General features: G+C 37.0%; 1 protein-coding gene across 5 annotated transcripts in view; it reads left to right on the top strand.

Moving 5' to 3' along the window:
- PCLO (piccolo presynaptic cytomatrix protein) overlaps nt 1–15,197 on the top strand; it is a 351,165-nt gene extending 335,968 nt beyond the window's left edge. For all 5 annotated transcript variants that reach the window (XM_030479514.1, XM_030479515.1, XM_030479517.1 and 2 more), the window contains 3 exons: nt 4,836–4,970; nt 5,586–5,731; nt 10,077–15,197. In XM_030479514.1, coding sequence (XP_030335374.1) covers nt 4,836–4,970; nt 5,586–5,731; nt 10,077–10,217 — 422 coding nt within the window. In that variant the 3' untranslated portion in view covers nt 10,218–15,197. The remainder of the gene's footprint in view (nt 1–4,835; nt 4,971–5,585; nt 5,732–10,076) is intronic.
- Nucleotides 15,198–16,080: the final 883 nt, after the last annotated feature.

Genomic DNA, 16,080 nt, shown 5'->3' on the forward strand with positions numbered 1-16,080 from the left:
GGAGGTGAAATCCTGCTAAAACAAACCATGGCTCTATGTTCCTTCCTCTTCTACATATGTGATGAATAAGGCATGTCAGTCCTACAGATTGAAGCCACAAAGTATAGAAAAGTAAATCATACAGTCATAGACTCATAGAATGGTTTGGGTTGGAAGGGACTTTAAAGATCACCCAGTTCCAACCCTCCCTGCCGTGGACAGGGACACCTTCCACTAGAGCAGGTTGCTCAAAGCCCCATCCAACCTGGCCTTGAACACTGCCAGGGATGGGGCAACCACAGCTTCTCTGGGCAACCTGTGCCAGCGTCTCACCACCACCACAGTAAAAAACTTTTTCCTAGTATCTAACCTAAATCTACCCTCTTTCAGTTTAAAGCCATTCCCCCTAGTCCTATCACTTCATGACCTTGCAAAAAGTCCCTCTCCAGCTTTCTGGTAGGCCCCCTTTAGGTACCAGAAGCTGTTCTAAGGTCTCCCCATAGCCTTCTCCAGGCCAAACAACCCCCAACTCTCCCAGACTGTCTCCATAGGAGAGATGCTTCAGAACTCTGATAATCTTCCTGGACCTCCTCTGGACTGAGTTTAACAGGTCCATGTCCTTCTTAGATTAGGGCTCCCAGAGCTGAATGCAGTACACTAGGTGTGGTATCACAAGAGCAGAGCAGAGGGGGAGAATCTCCTCCCTCAACCTGCCGACCACTCTTCTTGTGATGCAGCCCAGCATCACAAGCATTGGAGGAGGCCCAGGTTTCTTGGGCTCCTCTTCCCTTCATTCCCTCCAGGGCGTTATCCCATGGTACTCTACCAAGCAGATCCCTGAAGAGGCCAAAGTCTGCTCTCCCAAAATCCAGAGCTAGTGAGCTTACTGCACGCCCTCCTTGCTGCCCTAAGGGTCTTGAACTCCACTGTTTCATGGTCACTTCAGCCAAGGCTGCCATTGAGCTTCACATTCCCCACCAGCACCTGCTTGTTGGTGAGAACAAGGTCCAGGTGATTTTTATTTTTTTTTTGGTAGTTACTTTTTGTTCGGTTATTTTTATTTGGTTGTCCTGCTTATTTTTTCCAGCATCTGAGTTCCTTGATTGAGCAGTAAGAGGATGATCTGGACCATAAGAAATTAAAAAAATAAAAAAAAAAACCACACAAAAAAACCAATCCAAAACCAACCAAACCTCTCACCACTACAACCTCAAATTAACATTGCCTTACTCAGTAGGCCAGTCCCCCTGGAAACTGCTCAGAAGAAAAATCCTTGACTATAAAGTGTATGAGTCTTAAAGTTCCAGAAGATAATTTCTTATTTATTTTGCAAACAATAATTCTGTTATAAACTGAATCTGAGGGGGGGGAAAAAAAAAAAAAGGAAATTATTTTCAATATCCCCCTCCTTTTATTTTTAATTCTACTGCTCTTAGTCACTCTTCTGGAACAGAAGGAGCCCTTACTAACTTATACACAACCATGGAACAAATGTCAGTTTATATATTTTCTCAATTTTGTTTTTTGGCCACCTGGCATCCATTCAGAAAATTAGTCTAGTGTGATGCTCATCAGGTAGCAGCATTGAGGCATCTCATATTTAAATTTCCAAGTTTAACCTACTCACACTTGAGTACCCAAATAGACATAGCCCATCTTGTAGTCAATAAATGTGTAAATTATCTCAGAAATTTGCATGTAGACAGTTGAACTGAATTAAATTCCTGCCATTGTCCAGTGAGATTTACCTGCTCATTTAAATGTATTGCTGAATCAGCCTTGATGATAACACAAACTGATGGAGACAAGTATTTACTGTTGTATTGGGTAATTTTGTTTGACAACAGGCATCTGATCAAAAAGGAATGGGAGTACAATCCATAGTTAACAGTGGAAGTTGACAACAACAGTGCAGATAACACATCCTGTGATTTACAGCAGCAGTCACTTAAGACTAAGAGCAAAACTAATTAACCTTTCAAAGCATGGATTGTGACAGTTCTAGAAGAACAACAGTTCATGTCACCATCATCATAGCAAATTTAAACCCCTTGACTTCTGAAATACCTTGCAACCATTTAGTTAATTCACCATCACCTTTTAATTGTTAATACATGTTTAATAAATCTGGTCCCTAAAAAGAGGTGTACTGTCACATAAAAAACACTGATATATTTAATCATAGCCATATATTTTTTAAGAAATAATTAGCTACTGTTACTGTGTTCCTAAAGTGAACACAATGTTCCCATGCACATCCATGGTCATCCTCAGTAAGTCTGTGTTTGATATGTATGTAACAGGTAAAATATTACACAAATTCAGCTTAAATATTTCTTACCCTTTTCAATATTTACTATATCATATGTTTGTAGAAAACAATTTCGTCTTTTTCCACTCCTTGTTTCCTGGGCTCAATTAGAAAGTAATGTTTTTAGCGCTTTACTATATGGTTCTTTGCCACTGTGATAATCCTGGTTTGCACTTGTTTCATCTGGAATTCATCTTTATTGAAGAAAATATTAATATTCAAGTTACAAATTATTTTCCAGTGCCTTAGAAAGCCATATTAGTGCTTTCCTAGAAAGATATGCAATGTCTTTTTCACTGTATTTACTTTTTTCAGAGTTGCATTGTAGCATTTGTTTATCATCATCCAGTCTACCAAAATATCCATAATCAGTCCCATTCACACATAAGTTACAATTAAAGTTTTCTAAACTCATGTAAGAATTCAAAAAGTTGTGACTTGGAACTTCATTTTAAGTTATTCCTACCAATGCAATCCTTAGGGTCATCCAATCCCATCACTCCCTGAGCAATTTTATTTCAAAGAACATTCATGTCCAGCTTAGCCCACTGTGACCTCTCTCAACAGTTCATAGACAATTCGTTGTTAACACTTTCTCTCATCGACATATCTCTATTTCCGGTTAAAGAATCAGCTCCACAAACCAACGTACCTTTGCTCTATTCTTACATACTTGCCAAAGGAAAGAAGCAATGTACATATGTGAGAAAGAGTGAAAAAGCCAAGCAACGGAAGGAATAGGAATCTCTTCTGAGTCTTCAAAATTCTGCTAGGTTTTGAAGTGGTGATTTACTTTAGTGCAATATTTCATAAGGCTGGTGTTACGGCTTTTCATTGCATGCTGTGGGAGAAATGAAAATTGGTATGGAAGGACAAGAAAGCTATCATGCTTCATGTGCTTGCAGCTAGAGATCATTGTTTTCCCCATGAGGCTTAAATAGTAAAGCAAGATATTTGTCGTAAAGAGTATCCCAACTACCAATGATCTTTTCTGCTGCCATCACAAAATTTGGACTCCATTCTCTTTGCACAAACATACAGAAGAAAGCAAGATGCTATTGTTGTTCAAACATATAGGAAGGGGTTTGTGGTGATGAAATATAGTGAAAGAATCACTTGCCTCTTAACAGGTCCTCTCCCATCTTACAAAATATGGGTGAAACACTGGCCCAAGTGAAGCCCAATTGCAAACTTGTATTGACTGTAACTAAATTAGATTCCAGCTTGAGTTTATGAGGAGGGTTGGGACCGCATGTTGTAGCTGTGATTATTTGTTATTAATTTTTTATTCATGATCCCAAAAAATATTTTAAGTGGGAAAAAAAAAGAGCACGTAGGATTGCACATGGACATCTGTGAAGCAACAGATGGCATTTTTAGTGAGGATTATTCAAATTCGGTTATACATTTGTGATACAAGTAAGTAATCTCTCAATGCCACTTGGTAACTTTCTACTCGTTAAGAAAGAAGTTTCTCCAGATGTATCATAATTGTTTACTTCTGCAGAATTGCTTTATCCTTACAATATCTTGGCACCAGCTTCTAGAATTTCCTGGTAATGCGTTAAAGCCTCAGCCTGCAGGCACCAGAAACTAGGTAATAAAGACTTCCAGAGGCTTTATGGTTTGGTTTCTTTATAGCTAACATCTAAAGAGAAGAGGAAGGTGAAATAATATTTTACAGTAACAGGACAATAGATATAGAAGTACAACCCTTGTTATGACGTGATGCTGTTATAGACAGCATTGTGCTGAGGGCATGGGCTCTGCTTATACCACTGTACTCATTTAGAAGATGTAGCTCTGTTCTACTCTGTCTGGCTTCAGTAAAGCCTTGTGGGAGGACAGACAGGGGAAAGGCAAAACAGCTTTGCCTATATTCCATTCTGTGCCTTCTCTCTATTTCTGGACTGATTTAGACAGAAATCCATACAGAGTAGGAACAATGGGCCTGTGTTTCTGCCCACATAAGAAGGAAAATCACCTTTACTTTGAAAGGTCACAGTAAGCACTTTCCTTTAAATTGTGTGAATGATACTGCTCCATATTCGTAAGAAGGTGAAATGAAACGCTAACTTCACCAAAGTCTTAATTCATTGCCTTTCAGAATGTTACTTTTTAATACCCTATTGAATGTTCTCCTTTTTGTTGTTGTTGGTTTTTTCTTTCCTTCTATTTTTATTTTAATTTTTTAATAGCATAACTTCAGAATCTTACAGCAAAGGTTTCTGAAAGTTGAATTGTAGTGACCATTACGTGACTTGTAATGACTCTTAGAGAAAATTCTATTCTTGGTGAAAAAAGCTCCTCTGAAGCGAATATGTTCTGAAACATCTAATTTAGTTATACAAGTGTACTGTGTGTATCTACCATTTGCTCATCCAAGCAATGCATTATCTTTATACCCCTAAAACCTGTCCTAAAAAATAAAAGACATAAAACCATACAAACTAAAATACCCAGAAAGCTCTACTTCTTTCCAAGTTAGAAAGATACTTTCAGTTTCCTTTTACATTAATGAGGGTTGCTCTTTCTGCTTTTCCAGGTAAAACACAGGTTATGGGTGAAATCAAGATTGCATTAAAGAAGGAAATGAAGACAGATGGAGAACAGCTGATAGTAGAAATCCTTCAGTGCAGAAATATCACATACAAATTTAAATCTCCAGATCATCTACCAGGTATCACACAGAAACCACCTTCACGATACTTTGAGAACATTAGGGAGGATGTATCTGAAGTCATTTAACATCACCTCTAAAATGGGAAAAAAAGTGCTTCTTAACCAGAATGACATATTTTATAGGATTCTTTTTGAAGTGCTTTTTTTCTCCTATGAGCAACTTTAATGAAAGTAAAAACATTTTGTAGAAGCAAATTACACTCTCAGAAATTAATCCTTTTTTAAATTTACTTTTGATTGTTAAAAATTAATCCTCTTTTAAGTTTAATAAAAATTATAACTCCCTACATTATTAAAGAACTATGATATGTACTGAAAAAATGCATTTTGGTGAAAAAGTTTTCTAAAAACTAAAAATTCATGTTAATAATAATATTTTCATATGTACATAAAGACATCAAGGTGTTCTTTCATTTAATGTCAGCATTATAAACACAAAGTAATTCACTTGGAGTTAGTGGGGTGGTTCCATTTCTACACCATGTGAGTGAGAACAAAATATGGCTCTATAAAGTACCGTACTCTGATTCTTCACACTTCCCTTCTGTTGAAATCATTAGCAATGATTATTCAAAAGCTTCTATATTTAACTGATTGAAACATTCTTCCCCAGACCTGTATGTGAAGCTGTATGTTGTCAATATGTCTACCCAAAAGAGAGTAATTAAGAAGAAAACCAGGGTATGCAGACATGACCGAGAGCCTTCATTCAATGAAACATTTAGATTTAGCTTGAGTCCTGCTGGGCATTCTCTTCAGGTAATTCTGCATTTTATTAAAACCTAATTTTGGATGTTGTCCATGTTGTGCTATGGGCATTTGTTCTACCTCAGTTGTTTGCTGAAAAGAGAAAATTACAAAGGAAATAACACAATTGCATAAAAATGGAAATATTGGGCTGGAGGAGACTTTACAAGATGGTTAATTCATTGCGCCACACTAAGGAAGGGAATTTACAGACCAGGTCTGAAAGTTTTAGGCTTGATCTGTTCTTCAACCCCCTAGAGAAAGAAGGTACGTATGCCTTTCAAAAATATTTTTTATGTATTTAGAAAGTTTAGTGTAGTATCTAAATTAAATACCCCATTTTTTTAAATTAAGTTCAATTATCCTTAAGTATCCTCAAAAAGCACAGAGGAAAACTGATCTGCTTTCTTTTTATAAAAAAAAGTTTGCACACTGAAATGTTGTTATCATATCTCTCCTCTCTATTTTTCCAGCTAAGTAAATGAAATTTCTTTGATATATCCTGTTGCCTAAATGCCTAATGCTTTTATTATTCTTGCCAGTTCTTCAACTTCTGTAAAAGTTGTTGGTATCTAGAATTAGACACAGTAGTCATAATGTCAGGTATTGCAGAAGTACTGATTATGTAAATTGAAATACTCATGAAACATATCATGAAACACATGTAAAGGAAATTACAGTATTTCCAGTCTATGGGACATCAGACAATGTGTGGAACTGATTCAGGAACAGTCTTTCTTCTGTGTTTTAGTTGCTTAGACAGATTTGATTATTTGGTCAGATTTGCTTTTTTAGACAGCGAGGATTCACTGTACTTACCTTAATTTACTTTCATATAAGTAGATAACTAATTTAAGCCAGACACTAAGGCTTCCTTTATTCAGTAGATAGGTATGGACAATTCCAGGTGTATATGCATGCTAATTTTAAAAGTAAGTGGGAGGAATTGTTGAGCATACCAGCATCCACTTAATCTACCTTTAAATCTGGAAGACCGACGTAAACAAGCCAGCTACATTTTGATGACTAAAGTTAGGCTGGGTTATCTTAATGCTATGTTAGGCTTATTGATTGTATCATTAAAATTAAAATCAAAATGCATGTTTGTTACAAAACAAGACCAACAGAAATAGATACTCTTTTCCCTGTGTTAAGGTATCCTAACATCCTTATTGATTCAATAGACTCAATGAAAGAATGTTTGAGATGTTATATTACCCAGGAAAACACAGAGTGGTCAATAAAGACTTGCCAAAGTTGAATAGCTAACATCCCTGTAAAAAAGTTTCTTCCAGTGCTGGTTTGATGAGGAAACTATAAGGGGTGAGTAAACCAGTAAAGAAGAAATCATAGAGTCTGATGGAAAAATAAGCCATCAAGTTGCTAGTGAGGGAGATAGTGAGGGAGGTAGCCATAGGAACAGTCAGCCTGAGACTTGACAACATTTCCTTAGAAACTCTGTGATACGTTCTGGGGCTGCACACCAGAATCAAGTGAACAAAGGCTGGAAAAGTAGCAAAGAACAAGTTTAAAACAAACAAAAGGTGTTTCTTCATGCAATTTGGAGTTCGAGCTGTAAAATTTGTTTCTCTAATATTCTGTGGATACTAAACATTTTCATGGAAAAAGTAATTGGAGAAAACAATTGGACAAATTAGTGAGGAAAATACCCCATAGTCTATTAAATGCAAACTGACTACTTGCGAGTCAGGAAGTCAATGGTCCACAGGTATTTTGATAAAGTGACACTACATGATTGTCCTGTTCTTATATCCTGCTTTACACACTATCCTATACTCTTTTGGAAGCAGAATATTTACCTGGAGAGATCTTTAATCTGACTCAGCACATCTGTTTTTATACACTCTTCATACTCATCAAACAGCTTGTTCCTGACAAAGCATGAAGTTTGCTGATTTGAATGCATAATTTGAGTGATGAACATTAGGGGAAAAGAGATTGACATTGTCAAAAAAGGTGTGAGGGAGAAACAAAACCAGAATGCATAGAAAAAAATGGAATTGGAAGATTAAGGAAGGAAATAAGATCAGAAAGAGGGAGTAAGATGAGATCAAACTTAGTAATCATAGAAAGTACATTGTAAAGAGAGATGAGAACCAACTGGAGGCAGAAATTAGGACAAAGGTCTGCACTCAAAAAATCAGCAGCAAGATGTGTGAATATTAGTCATAAAAATGGGACATTGCGCTATTGAGAAAAAAAATATATATCAAAAAAAAAAAAAAAAGAAAAAAGAGAGAGAATGGAGAAGAAAAGAATTGCCAGAATTGTCTGCTCAAGAGTATGTGGAATAAGGAAAAGAAACCCTGAGGATTAAAAACTGAGACTAGCTGATTCAGGATAACAAGACTGAAATTTAAAGCGGAGCAGGGAAGAAACAAGACTGAGACACAAATAAAATGGAGAGACAAGTGTTAGGGATCCAGCTGGGAGGAGTGGAGAGAAGGATCAAGGACTGAAGCGATGAAAAATTTGATTGGATTTTTTCTGTCCCAAAACTGTGGATATGTCAGAATGAAAACAGTCTGCAGAAAACATTTTGACAGGTTTCAGACAGGCACTTGCCTCAGCCCCTGGCAGCTTGGTTGCTCGCTTCCCTGATTTCCCTGTTCCTTGGCAACCCACCTGGGACTCTTCTGGAAAGCACTAAGCTCCTGGCTCCTTTGCCTTGTTCCCTAGCTGGCTCCAGGCTGACTGGCTAGCTGCAATTAGAAATACATAATGTCCTTTGTGAGGGTAATCAGAAAAACCCAAAAGAATGTTTTTCACAGATGTTCCAGTTTGGCTTACCAGCTTCTGCGCTGCTCATTTCTTCAGGAAACATCAAACCAAGTGACCTAAAAAGCCAGCAGCAGTGGAGGCAGGATGCCTATTTATCTCAAGGCTTTCTGATGAGTGGAGTTCCCTAAACAGCTCAGTGCTTAAGAGTCATTTGGTACTCCCTCCTCAAACCTGTTGCCTAATGGGCATGCAGGTGTTGAAGCTCTCCAGGTACCTACCTTACTTGCCAATTGATATGAAGATTGGCCAGGCAACTGGGAAGCTTATCCAGGAAAATTGTTGCAAACTTCTTCCCTTTTTTTAAAATTTCCATTGTAATGTAAAGTTTGCAAACTTTCTTATGTTGTTCCCCAAATTAGAATGGAGATCTTTCAAAAATGTTTAAATTCTTGACTACTGGAAACTGGAGTTCTTCTGCAGTTCTGTTACATGTCTACTGCCGTATGGTCTCTTCCAGCATCTCATCCTTAAGTTCTGCAATTCTTCTGTTAGCCTAGATCTTTGAAACCAAACAAAATGCCTTATTTTCTCTCCTGCTGATTCACGCAGAGGGTGACAGCCTCCTCCTGTTAGCAGCTACCTCCCTTGCTCATTGCTGGAAGCCTGCTTAGTGACTGCTGATTTTAAAAACCTCCTGCTAATCCTACCATGGAAATACAATTTTTCATGAATTCTTTTTCTTTTTTAAAAACTTTGTAAGTTGGTAGAAAAAAAATAACGAAACAAAAAAACCCAAAACATTGAGTTTGTTGATTCACTTGCTCGATGATTAAGGTCTAAAATTTACTTGCATGTGTATAACTCATCCCCTGAAGTATGTATATTATTGAACATTTTCTCCCAGAAACATGTAAAATGAACCTATAGAATCCTTCAAAGGAATCTAGTGCTTGCATGGCATGAAACTTCGCTGGAAAACCTGTGCCTATATGATATATCAGGGAGAATCTTGGGCACCCAAGCCTGCATAGCTCACATAAGTGCCAGGGCTGTTTCCAACACTTCCCACTCTTCACGGCTGGGCAAGCAAGAGCCATAAGACCAGTGGCTCTCAGCAGAGGCATAGCAGGAGTGAGATTTCAGACCAGCTCTATATTTTGGGTTAGACTACTGCTTGCTGAGGTCAGAAACCAGAACTTTGGACTTTGTCACAAGCTAGTCTGCTCAGAGCTACAGCCTATATGCAGGTATCCTCTGACCTTTACACACTTAAAAAGAGCTGGTACTTTGCCTGCATGAATCTTTACCCTGTAACTTAAAACTTGACCTTGTGTTTGTCTTTAGTAACCAGCAGGTTAACAAATTGCTTACTGAAGTTCAAGATTGTCATCTTCTAGTTGCTACATCCCATGATAATAAAACAGAAGAGGGGGAAAGTTCAATTTTCACAAGCCTTTCTTTCTATTGGGAAGGTGACTATATATAAAGAGTTATGTTTCTATTCTGTGGGTACTGAATCAGAGCTCAACATTTCTGAATCTTTCATGTTTGCTACCAAATGCAGTATGTTAATATGCAGATTGATAATTATTTATTATTGTTATTTTTTTCCCAGATTCTTCTTGTCTCCAATGGAGGGAAGTTTATGAAAAAGACACTGATTGGGGAAGCTTATATCTGGCTTGACAAAGTGGATCTAAGGAAAAGAATAGTAAACTGGCACAAACTGTTGGTCAGCTCCTCACAAACACACTGAGCAGAGATGTCTGCTTAGGGCACAAAATCTGCAGAGTCTGCTATAAACAGCATCACTCCAAGACTATAGTTTGATATCATTGTGTTTAGCTAGTCTTTCAGAATACAAAGTAGAAAAGAGCAGTCTCTGGGCTACATAGCACACTTAAATGAGGGCTAGTACACTTGTTTTGCTGCAAAAGACAGCAAAGGTAAAAGAAAACCTGGGCCCAGAAGTTAAAGTGAGGCTGTTTGAACTGAAGACTGACACGAGGGCTCGGTGGTGTTGGACTCTTTGTGAAGAGAGTAACTGTGAAGGAAATAATGAAGGCTGGAAGGCAGGTGTTAATGCAGAGTTCAGCTGCATCTGGAGGTAGTGTGATGGGAAGAGCAGTCTGGTTTTCTGTGCCACCAGAAGGAGATCACTTTATGCAAAAGCACTTAGGGTGACTGACTTTCCAGATCTCACTTATCAGAAGTGCAAAACTTGTTCCTCTGCACCTTAAGATCTCTGATTATTTGCTGTAGTGAGATTATGCCACTTGACACAAACTGCAAGATGTGGTAATGTTATTTTACATTATTTTTTCCTTTATTTTTCCTTCAAAAACTATGCTGCGGAGAATCAGATCTGATTGTTTCACTTGTTTCTGTGTGTGAACAATGAATATAAACCACTGTCCTGAAATGTAACAGATAAAAATATATTAATGGTCTATAATTTGGGATATGGTTTTAAAGAAAAAGGACAGGACATAAAGTGCACTACAACAGGAAGAAAAAAATGCTGTTTCAATGTCAGTGACACTGTACTTCACCTTACCCTTTGAATCAGCAGTTTTTAAAAAGTTTGGAATTGAAGAGACTTAAGCACTGGGACTAACACCATTATCCCAACTAGCCCTTCCACTTTCAGCAACCAGTCTTTATTGAAACTGTACGGAGATGATGAATTCTAGACTATTTCGTGGGCACTTTGGAGCAGTGGACCCAGCGTGCTAACATCAACCCACTCGGTGCAGGGCTCTGTATCACACCAGTGACACACTTGAAATCTAAAGGGAAAGGATAGCAAGGAAGTTACTGCCTGGATACTGTTGCATTAGAACAAATTAAGAACATCCTTTTGCTATCTCAGGTGAATGTCTGAGTATAATCCACTCAATGGTGTGGCTTCTCAGTTAGGAAAAAAGTAAATAGGAAGGTAACTTGCAACTGTGTCAGCGCTTCCATGCTCAGAGTCCCACTTTCAGGGGCTTGAAGCCAAGCAGTTAGATCACTTGGGAAGAAACTACTGCCTGGGGTGGCTTAAGCTGGTGGTTGTGTTTTCCATTGTACCATTTTTGAAGAGGATGGGAGGGTTTTTTCTCCCATTCCTAAAAGTATGGTAGTTTCTTTAAAAAACAAGAATCAATATGGTACTAAATCCGATGTTGCTCAGAAGTCATTTAATATTTCACAGCTTCATTGAAAAGTTGTTTCCCTGAGAATATTACCTCATGACCTTTGCATATTTAAAATGAAAATGACCAGATTTCTGTGCTTCAGACATTTCTTTTTCTTGTCCAATAAGGACTTTTCACAAATTAATTAATGTAATTCTTATATTTTCTGAATGTATGTAGTACACTTCCACAGGTTGTGCAAGACCAACTTCTTCTGGAAAATAATACATGCATTTAAAGAAAGAAAAAATAAGGCTCAGTTTATTCAGAAGCTGGACTGACCGTGAAAAAATTTACACCATTTAATCTGGCGACACTGCCCACATATAGTTTTTGATTTATCTTTTTCAACTTAAAATCATACTGTTGAAAAGGAATATGAGAAGAAACACACAGAAGATATTAATGTTATACACACCAAGGAAACTCCTGTTAAATTATCTATAACCTGCTGGTAGCCTGCTTATGTTGCAAGCAGAACAATTTTATCAAAATCTTATTAGCTGTCTTAAAAACACAATGTCACTGACAGTGGAAGTAGGATGTGTGCTTCAATGTTGAATTTTATGCTTTCACCAGTATATGTATACCCTACCTCTCATATATTTTGAAAACAGTCCTCTGGAGTTATTGTAAACATCCTATATGTTTTGATGTTGTGTATGTTTTTATAAGAAGGTAAATACTTCAAAGAAAAAAATCCCCAATCGAACCAAAAAGTCCTATGTGGGTATATTCAACGTATGTGTTGCTCTTTTGGTGGGTTATTTTGCATTTCTGATGACTATGGCATGTTCTTTCCTTGGAAAAAATACCAAAAAACACTCCCCAACTTCTAGTTTCAATTACTGTGTGAAGTACAAGCCGTAAGGTGGGCAATTTTGTGCAAACTGCTGGTAATTTTGTTCTTGCTAAGATGTGTTATAAAGACAGCAAGTCATGCTGGTAGTTGCTATGGAGATTTCCAGCAGGAACAGGCACTATCTGGCTGCCTTACTGGGAAACCTGTAATCATCACTCTTAATTGAGAAATTGGACGGGCGTGCTTTGCTCTCACACACATACAAATGTGGCCAATGTTTTTCTGCAGTAGTTGTATTGGGTGATATAGCTGTGGCTGTACGGTACAGCTACCTTTGTAGGGTAATCAGCTGTCAGCAACTGGTTTAATTCAAGCATCTCTGATTCTCTGAACAACACACAAAATGTTTCTGCATATTGAAATGGCAGTTTTGTACTCCTGTCATGAAATGCAAAGAATAGTTTGTCAGGAATGCAGCACTGCCTTGGCCAGCTGCAGCAAGGATGGGGCTCCTTTGGTGTCGCACAGGATGAGCTAGTGACAGACCTGGGCCCACGCACTCCCTCTTTTCCGATGCAGCATCATTCAGAGGTCAGAGGATGCTTCCAAAGTGTGCCAAGTTCCTTCTTTTGACCAAATTTCTAGGTTGTACTGGAATCACTCTATGCAACACAGATTCATGTTTGAATGCATTTTTTTTCCCTTTTTTTTCCCCCTTGTTTTATGAGTGGTCAGGAAAAACTCTCTTGTGACAATGTTTTTTAAAGAATAATCAAACAAGGACTATTAGTATTTTTTTACTTTTTTGTATATATCTCAGTATATTTTTTTTCACTTTTTTTCTCATTAAGTTTTGTTTCTTTTATCTGGCCAAAAGTGCTTAGATGTGGCAACAGCTTTTATAATTTCTGAGTGATTGATTAGTAGTGAGTTCACACATTTCTACGATTGCTTTGAAGACACGTATCACAGGGAAGCAACAGCAGAGGCATTTTAACTTTTTTTATTCATAAATCTACTGAGTCGACAGAGATAGAAGCTGCTTCTTTGTTAAAGGCCTTGTATAGTGGAAACAAGCTGAAAAATGAGCAAAAGCACAGTGTGTGTGTTTACACATGACAGGGATTTCTAACGTTATCATTATTATTATTACGCATACAGTGTAGCAAACAGCCACTTTTTTTTTTTCCTGGGTTAAAACTAGACATGAGAGTTTCTATGATGAATGTTGAACTAGCTGTTTATCATTACACTTTAAAGGGATAGTATCCAGGGGCAATGAGGGCTGCTCCTTTATTATTACCCATGTTTTTTACATTACATGGATCCTGTGTGGAAGAAACAAAAATCCAATCCAAACTAGTTCAAGTCAATAACACCCGATCTGTTGAATGAAACTGGCTTGAAATAAAAACCTAGGAAATTTTTGAGTTATTTTTCTGAATGCTGGGTGTTTGCATGATTAGGTTGTGGGATATGGTAGCTGGTAACCAGCTGATATTGATTCTTACTTTGAGGATGATGATGAAGAAAAAGAAGACATCTATTATATTGTAAGCTAGTGTGTGCCCAATAGAGATTATTTAATTAGGAATTAGTTTCATGGAGATATCATAAAGATGTTAATAGTATTTTTTTAAATTATTATTTGAATCATAACTGACACTATTTTAAGTACTTTATTTTCATTGCTACAATGTTGAATGTCCCAGATTTCATTATTTGAGTATATATCTAGATATGTACATACATATGTGAATAACAGAGAAAATTTGCATTTGTGTGAGTGTAACTTATAAAGGTAATGAAACAGAAAGGAAATTTAGTGTAAGTATCCATCTACATTATATTTAAATACTAGCCCTAAATGCCTTGTGCATTTTCAGTACACGTGGCATGTAGGATCAGTTACTCTTTATGAATACATGTTGCCTTCAGAAGGAAAATAGAAAGAATAAGTGAAACCGGATACTCTCTCTTTAAATCATAAGAAGCATTTTAATGTTTTCTATATGTTTGGTTTTATTATTTTGAAAAGATTAATAAGCAAATATATTAATGAGCTCAAAAATTATAATATATAGAGATATCCATAACGCAAAATAGATTATTTGAGCGAAAGCCGTTTTCTTAATTTGTTACCCTGTAAATAAGTATACATTTTTGTAAAACAAACTGAGTTCAACTCATTAACTCCATTTGACATCTAAGCATGTGAATGTGTCCTTATTTCATTGTATCTTATAGATGTTCAGTGGCGTGCTCAGGTGCTCAACAATGGCTGACTAGCGTGTGTGCTGTCATGCTACAGACAACGTGTACAGCATACCCAATGTTTAAAAATATCCCAAAACACCAAAAAAACCCCACAAAAACAAACAAAAAAAAAAGATTAGTCCTTGGAGAAATGTAATGTTTCCACAGTGAATGTTGCATGCATAGGTGGTGGTTTGTTGATACTCATTTTGTTTTGAATTTCTTTTAATTTTCATTTTTCTTCCAGATTCATCAGGAAAAAAAAAAAAAAAACCAACCAAAAAACCATAACAGACCTGTTCTAAAAGTTGTAAAAACTGAAACAAAAGCAGTATGAAAATTGTATAAAAATGCTTGTAAATCTGTCTCAGTTTTCACTTTATGTATAAATCCATGTCATGGTTTTGTGATTGTATACAGGATGTATCTTGAGAACTTATGCAAATTGTGCTCTATAAAGGCTGTTATCCCAGTCTGACAAATAAATATTTAAAATATCTGGTTTGGTTTCTTTTCCCAAATTAACACAAAAATATATTTTGCTGGTTCAGATTTCCCATGTGTTGACCACAGTGGTTTTATTGTAATGTTGTACACACTGCCCATATTCATCTGTTCTATTTCATCATTAGCACATCTCTCAGGGTATCACTAGTGTCCCACATTTCATTTTGAAGGAATGGTTAGTTCATCAAAACTTTTCTCCAAACAAGTCAGAACCAGAATCCACATGCAGCTTGTTGATATCTTCACACAGATTCATCTCTGGCATCCTATATAGACAACAAATAAACATGAATACATCAGCACAGTTTAGGAATGTACAGGATTCACTGCAAAAAAAAAGACAAAGATGTAGCCTAACTATGTACCCTTTTAAGTTCCTGCTGAAGGCAGAATAAGAAAACATCTTATAAAATCTAAAGGGATTTTCTGGCTCTTTCCTCCAATAGAAAGAAGGAACAATTTGCAGGAACAATATCTTTTAGAGCTTATTATAAACAAGAAATAAGTTTCTTTCAGCAATCATTTTTATACTACTCAATTGCACCTGACTTGCTGAACGTCTGTGAGGTTTTCACACAGAGCCTGCGACTCTGAGCCATGTATAGACCTATATTTTTAATATTTGTGTAGTTTCCTGCTTTGATACAAACAATAAAACATTTATACCGCCCAGCAAGACAAATCTGTTTTGAGTCTGGCACCTGGAACACAGCCTGGATTTTTTTCTGTCAGTGGATGCCCTTTTCTCAAAAACTAAGGTAGTGAGAAATAGGCAACAACTTTGAGGATGCCTGAAGAAAAGAGGTGCCCTTTTTTCACATTAGCCTACTTGCTACAGCAGTGACACAAGCTAGCTGTAATCATTGTGCATCAGA

This window comes from Strigops habroptila, chromosome 3 (genome assembly GCF_004027225.2).
Source record: "Strigops habroptila isolate Jane chromosome 3, bStrHab1.2.pri, whole genome shotgun sequence".
Classification (NCBI taxonomy): Eukaryota; Metazoa; Chordata; class Aves; order Psittaciformes; family Psittacidae; genus Strigops; species Strigops habroptila.